This window comes from Manis javanica, chromosome 1 (assembly GCF_040802235.1).
Source record: "Manis javanica isolate MJ-LG chromosome 1, MJ_LKY, whole genome shotgun sequence".
Taxonomy (NCBI): Eukaryota; Metazoa; Chordata; class Mammalia; order Pholidota; family Manidae; genus Manis; species Manis javanica.
In genome coordinates this window covers 87,895,824-87,903,385 of record NC_133156.1, presented here as the reverse complement: position 1 = coordinate 87,903,385, position 7,562 = coordinate 87,895,824, and the positions used below count along the sequence as shown (strand labels likewise).

The following is a 7,562-nucleotide window of genomic DNA, read 5'->3' as shown; positions in this document are numbered from 1 at the left end:
AGAAAAGTAGTTAAAAAGGCCACAGGTGATTTTCACCTGCAGCTCATCTCTTTCAATCTGAATGGGTAAAGTTGACATTTTTGGTGAAATAAATCAGTAAGGTCAATTCAATTTCTTGTAAGAAAATGTACATTAAAAAACTACAATTATGGGTGAGTTCTGGCAGGGAAGTGACCAAGGATTAAATGATCATTTATGCTCTTACCTTTAGATGCAAGACCTTCATAAGAAGGCCTAATGTGGACAATGTAACATGGGCATATTAAAGCCGAGCATAGGAGATTCCATCTGCTTATGTCTTGTATTACTCTCTTTTCATCCCAAATCACTTTTATCAGCTACTTTACCAATGAAATAAAAAGCAATTGAAAGGAAAGAATTAGGTTTAATAGTCACCAGTTGTTACAACAATGTAAATCATAGAAGTTTTGTGAGCAAAATTCATACCACCACCTCCAATACATGCATGCGCATGTACACACATAAGTTTAGTATGCAAAATGGAAGCGTACTAATAATGGCTCACCATTCTTTCTTTTACTTTCCAGTAATTCTCAAGGTATGAGCCACAGACCCAAGGAGCCTATTATACATATTTGCAATTAGGTACCACTGTTGTAAGCAAACTCAGACCTCCTGCTTTTTATGGCAAACAAGAAACTTATTCTACCAGGAAGGGTTAAAAAAAAGAAAAAAGAGAAGATGAATCTACTTTTTGGAAAATATGTGGCAACAACCTCCTCTTCCCCATATTGGACTTCTCCCTCCCACACACACTCATGCACAACTTGCATTAATTAGTGTTTTCAAGGAAAGGAAACGATAGTACATAAATCACAAAAATGAAGGGAAAACCAGTGTTAAAATACTATACCAAGGTCAAGTAGCTATGATTTGTGGCACTGTTTCTAATTAACAGTGATAATCAGGAAATGGAAATTGCAATTATTACCCTTGGGAAAACTATGTACCATATGAAGAAGAAAACTGTAAGGGCTGAGAAGGCAAAACTGTTCCACCTCTATCTTATTTCTACTGCAGGATGTGGAAATTAGGAAGAAAGCATGGAGAAAGCCATTGAAGAAGCCAATCTATACTTACTTCATAGTATTAAGGACTCTGGAAAACTCTCTGCCAAAGGAGCAGTTCTGAATGCTTTCCCAGAATGACATGATGGAAAAGCTGTGGGCAGATTTAGGGCTTCCTCATCTCCCAAACCAAACTCATTTATTTTCATTTGCTATCTTTTAAACTACAGGAAGTGTTACCTGAAGGATCCTTGAAATGGAATAGAGTTTAGATATCTTAGAGAGTCATAAAAATAGAGATGAAAGTTTTCTCTATTTTATTCCTGGAAGGAAAGTGGTGTTTGGGCTTTCCATGGCTCAGGGAGCAGAACTGACTTGTTAATCTCTTGACAATAAAGGAATCTGAACCTCAGATTCCTAGCTGTACAATTCCTACTCATCAGCAACTGAGTCCAAATGGAACATGCGTAAAGGAGCGCTAAGATTCACCCATCAAATGTGTGGGGTGTTACAGATCAATGGCACTCTACAGCCTTTGCTTCCATGAGAAACTTTGCTATAAGAAAGACAGTTAAGAATATACAAACCTGAGAAAGAATTTGACATGTATTTTCAACTGTAGTGAGTTGGGTAGAATGCAAAGCAGAATAATGAGAATTAATGTTTTGACTTATTACTTATTTTCACATTTAATATGGGTATTTTATATGTTCAATGTAGACAAGAAGTACTGATACTATCACTGTGAGGTGTAATGTGTAAAATTACCTCAGCAACAGGTAGTATATATCAAGACCAACATAAATGCATGGATGAAATGGAAAATGAGAGAAAACGGTTAAATGATCCTATTACAACAGAAAGGGTAAGGTTTAAATGATTCAAAATGAACAAAAATTAATATACAGATATTCTATCCTCCATTCAGTGCATGAGAAAATTATTTGATATTAAAACTAAGTATCCTTATTTTCTGTTTTTTTAATACAATTTTCTCCTCAAAAATAAAATTTTCAACTATTTTGGGAATTTAAAAAAGTTTAAAATAGCTATTTTAAATCTGGATTCCAAGAGAGAAAAAGAAATAAATACTTACGATGAGTTGATCACGATACCTTGAAAAAAACAAATTTTACTTTTTTTGACCAAATAGGCTAGACACAATAGGAACTATACTTGCCATTCATTTCCCAATTGTTACCCCTAAAATAAGGGCAAGTAAAATCAGGCTCATGATTCTTTGTGATAATTAGAAACAATACCTTCTTAGAAGGCAAATAAAACAAATTCAAGGTTACTAACAATGGAGAAAAAAGTCAACAAAATGCTTGAAATTTCTAGCATTATAAAATTAAGCTTGATAATTATAGGACTATCAATGTTCACACAAATGTCATAAAAATTGGAAGTAAAAATTACTCTTGGTAAATTCATGTGTCTATACAAGGCGTCATCTTCAGGTTACCTTGGCTTGAGTTAAAGATCTTTTAGTTTGAATTTTTCATGGAAGTTCACTACAGCTTGAAAGCTGGAAGCTCTACATCTCCCGCACACTGAAATAATTAATGGTGACTTGCTTAATTAGAGTTTAAATCTGGAACATAAATTTAATTCAGCTTCTTTTTTTTCCCCTTGACAATTCTGCCCAGCATCCCTGTCATGCACAAGCAAAATCTTTATTTTCATAAGGAATAAGTTATTATGGATTTGAGAGAAATTCTGAGACTAGGAACTAGCAAATATACTGCTAAGTTTTTACTTCAGAGATTATAAACTTAAAGAAAGGTTTTCTCTTACCTGAGATTAAACAATGCTTTTCAAAGTCTCTGGAGTTTAGATATACAGTTGATGTTTATCAATAGTTATTTGTATCACAATTTTAACAGAAAGGATCAGCAACTGATCTTTTTGAGTCTAAAATTAAAGTCTTCACACTTTTCTATTATGATTTTGGTGTTTGTATGTATGGTTAAACACAAAACCCCAAAAGATCTGAAAAATGCCATAGAGCTTTCATAAGGGAGGTGTGTGCTATTGTTTTTCTAATGTTTATTCATTGTTTTCTAAACAGTTACACAATGTAGATTTAGCCTGCTGAAGTCAATGTCCAGATGAAATATAGTTACTATAAATGATTTTCCACTAAATAAGTCATACATCGAGGGAACAGAGCAGACGCTCTGCTGCCAGTGAGAAGGTATGCACAGAAGGGACTGGAATCAGTCAACTCTGCTGATATTAAGCAAGATATCTGGATAGAGAAGTAGCACTCCAGAGCCCCTGGGTGTGGTAAAAACTTTTCCCCTTGTGCTGAAAGTCTCAGTTATTTGAATAGATCTTCTTTGCAATGTCTATGTGGAAATGTTCACAAGAAGTCTGAATAAAAATCAGATACCATTTCACATTAGTATGCTATTCCTAGTGAGAAGTGACAAAATCAAGCTAATGGTTTTGCTATCACTTCTGGGCTTTATCATGATAAAGAGAAAATATGTTGCTAAAAATATGACAACCCCTGTTATTTTATTGCTAGTGGTCTAAGCAATTGGGGCCAATTAATGATTTTCTGTATCATCTAAGACAAACAAATCAAGAATTCCATCTACAGCAGTTATTGTAGAAATATACTGTGTTAGGCCCCAGTTAAGCTTCTGTTGATTTGAAGTATTTTTCCTAAATAAAAGGTACAAAAATACTTTTCACTGAAGGTAACTGAGAAATTGATTTGACATAAAGATGAAGACACACTTTGTTTTGAGACAGTACACTTTGTGATTCACAGGATAACTTGCATCAGACGCAATTTAATGAAAGCTCTCAAATAAGCAATTTTATTCCTATCCATGATTGCAGACATTTACAAAACCATAACATCTGAGTTCACCTTAAAAAATAACTTATATAAAGCAGTGATATACACAGCACAAAATAGTTCAGGGAGGGGCAGGAGCAACTTTTAATAATTAAAATGTAAACGTGAAAAAAAGGATGGAATAAAAGTCCCTACTTATTTCTACTTAAGATGTCATGTGATAATATTTTACAATGTCCTGTGGGTCAATGTATGTATGTGTATATGTCCATATAACATACACATATACAGTACATTCTCTTTCCCACACATATACATACACAGATAATTATTTGCAGTTCAGTTTAGGGCAACTCTAATATGCCACTCTGTACAGTTGTTTGAATCACGTTTGGACCCGCTTTCTTCACAAAATTGGGGAGAGAGCAGGGAATCAAAAGGTTGGTTTGGTGTGACTGAGATTCCTTTAGCTGTACACTGTGATGACTAATTTTCTTCTGTAGTAGTTCTGGAAGGGCTGACTCACTGGTTTTCATGAGGAGACTTGGTAATGGATCACACACTCATTGTCATGCTAGGGGAGTACTAGAAGGAAAGAAGAATATGTATTTTAACAACAATTCTTTTGCAGACCACTAATGTTCTTCTTGGTAGACAACAATAACTGGGAATTTTAATGTTTTATATTCACTTATGCTCAAGCTTTTAGCCCACACAACAAAAAAATAAGGAACTATAAAAGGAGTAAATTTACATAGAATTGACATAGCCTGAAATTTTTAATATTCCTTCTGGAAAGGAAGCAGTCCCATTCTTTCCCTGGACTTAAGTGGTTGATAATTACTCAGCCCCTCAGCTTTTTCCTTCTAGCCAGACTCATGTTCCATGGGCTCTTGTAACAATTTGGGTCAATCCAGTCCATGACTGAATCATAATGAAGTACAAGGGGCAGTATTGCTACCTACTAGCTACATAAACTTGAAAGGTTATCTACCTTCTCTGTGCCTCAGTTTCCTCACCTGTAAAATAGGTTTAATAATAGTATCTAGCCTAAAGGAATTTTGGGAAGAGTAAATATAAAATCCACGAAACCATGTGTTTATTGAATACACAGAAAGTGCTCAGCTAATGTTTGATTAATAGTGTTAGGGAAACAAAGCAAAGCAAAAGCCACCTCTCAGCTGGTCCTAGGAAGTTCTCATTAAAGCATTGACTAATAATCAATTTAATCACAAATTAAGAATCTAATTCATACTTTAGCATATAAGCCCCTCCCCTAATCTGTGGCTCTAATTTCAATACACAATACTTTTTTGGTAGGAGTAGGGGCATTGTTGTTACACGCTACTTGTCAGTTTGACAACTGGTAAAAAATGAGGCCTTCAGAAATTTGGAAAAGTGGTCTCAGAAGTGACTGAGCCAGGAACAAAGAGCAATTATTTTGATACTTATGCCTTTTCACGCTGACATTCTTGAGGAACAGATATGAGAAAACTTCTAGCGCAGTGCTGTCCAATAGAACGTTCTCCAGTTACGGACGTAGTTACCATCTGTGCTGCCCGACGCGGAAATGTGGCTAGTGTGTCAAAGGAACTAAGATTTAATATTATATGATTTATTTACTTTAAATATCCCCACGTAGCTAGCGGCCACCATTTTGGACACCACAGTTCCAGATCGCCTGAGATGTGGGCAGGGGCGTCCACTCCCGAAGGGTAATGGTCTCCAGGCGAAGAGGGTGTCCAGATGAAAATGTAAAGGTGGACCCTTAAATATTTTAATAAAAACCTGTGAGGACCAAGACAAAAGGGAATTCCTTTTGACATGTTAATGATTGTGCCTCCTGAAAAGGGGCAGGTTAAAGTCCCAGGCAGCAGAGGCTTAGCCAGGAAGAGCGATGATCCTGGGAACGGGGCGCGGATGCTCCTGAAGGGCGCACAGGCGCCGAGTGAGTTCCAGGTGAACTGCGGGGCTGCAGGAACCAGAGGCGAGCTGTAAGGTATGTGCTGAGGTGTGGATGGATTTATTAATGTAGACAAACAGGATTCCCTGGGGAACAGCATAAGGTGACTACGGTTCAGTTCAGCTGGCAGACTGGTCAGAAAGTCATTAGGGGTTAAGTTTATGGCTTAAACCCAAAAAATTGACCCTGAGTAAAGGCAGATGACTAGGCCTGAGAACCACAGGGGGAGGAGTATTAATACTTTAATCAAGGAAAATCTACTTGGTAATCACTTAATAGCCTCAAATTTCCTTTCAGTAGAGAAAACAATTACATATGTTACTGCTTCTGTATGTTGGATTACAGCGAGTAGGTGATACAAGGGGAAACGGCCAGGGAAAAGGCAAAAGAGCAAGGATTCAGTTTGGCAGGAAGATCTCTCTCCCTTTGCCCTTGGTAGTGGCATAAAAAAAAAAAAGGCAAAGCAAAACAAACCACAAACCCCAAACAACCATAGACAAGGACTGATGAATGAAGACTACCCTGTCTCTGTGCAGGAAGGGGGACGTGCCTCCATTTCAGCAGAAGATGCATGCAAATCTCCCATTAGGAAAACTGACAGTGAGCTTCAGTGAATCCTCCACAGCCTTTGATGAAATAGAATTATATTTTGGCATTGGACTTTCAGGGGTAAGAATAAACAACAAGAAAATAAATGGAATACTAAGGTTCTATTAAAAGGAGAAAAAATGACAGAATATGGCAAAATGGACAGAAAAATTTAATCTATGCCTTCTATAGCTACTGTCATTTACAATAAGAATGGTGACCCAATCAATGGCGTCCCAAGAGGACTCGTGTGATGATAGGTAAGTTCTGTTCTGTGCTGTCCGATGTAACAGCCATTAGCCACACACAGCTCGTGATCTCCTAAAATGTAGCAAGGGCAATTTAGGAACTGAAAATTCAGCTGTATTTAATATAAATTTAAATAATACAACTAGGTCATCAATCCTTATTCGAAGACATTTTATTGGGCATATTGTGCCAATAATCTAAAAATGGGAAAAGATACTAAAGCATTTCAGGAAGGACTTCAAAGGAGATGTCTGAAAAAAATCTGGATAAGTCATAATTGACTCTGGAAATCATTTCATTTAATGCACATTCTGAATAACTGGGATTTTAAAATATTCCTTCTTTTTTTTCATAAAGATTATTCTAGTTCATTCATATGTCATGTAATACTAGGGAATATAGTCCAAATGTTATAATCTTCATTCTAATACACATTGTTTAAAGTATGTATATATGCAAACAAAATATATGCACATTCTCAGTTACCATGTATGTGTGTTATTAAGATGTTTGCTACTCTCTCTTAACACTGGCAATTGTTAAGATAGTTAACCTGTGATTTCAAATATCTTAAGCAAACCTTACAGAAAAACGATACATTGTTAATACAGTTCATTGGGAAGTTAAGAGAGCTGTGCTTGTCCAAGGAGGGAATTAAGTGGAAAAACAGAGTCGCATAAGAGAGAAATAAAGGCCAGATTCAACTAGAAAGGATGGATGCATCGGCTCTATGCACAACAACTCAGGAAAATTAGCAAGCATCTAGTACAATTTAATTTTTGAATAGCACAAGCACCTGTAAAGTGATGTTCTAAGTGTCTGGTACAGTCGAGCCGCTGTGAGCGAGCGTTTGTAAGTGCTGTGCTCTCTGCATTTGCTAAGGCTGAACGTGCTCATGTGCTGCTGCCTTTACTGAAACTGC

General features: G+C 36.4%; 1 protein-coding gene across 6 annotated transcripts in view; it reads right to left on the bottom strand.

Annotated features, from left to right (window-relative positions):
- Nucleotides 1-3,831: 3,831 nt before the first annotated feature.
- SSBP2 (single stranded DNA binding protein 2) overlaps nt 3,832-7,562 on the bottom strand; it is a 299,317-nt gene continuing 295,586 nt past the window's right edge. For all 6 annotated transcript variants that reach the window (XM_073234476.1, XM_036999672.2, XM_036999693.2 and 3 more), the window contains one exon: nt 3,832-4,425. In XM_073234476.1, coding sequence (XP_073090577.1) covers nt 4,396-4,425 — 30 coding nt within the window. In that variant the 3' untranslated portion in view covers nt 3,832-4,395. The remainder of the gene's footprint in view (nt 4,426-7,562) is intronic.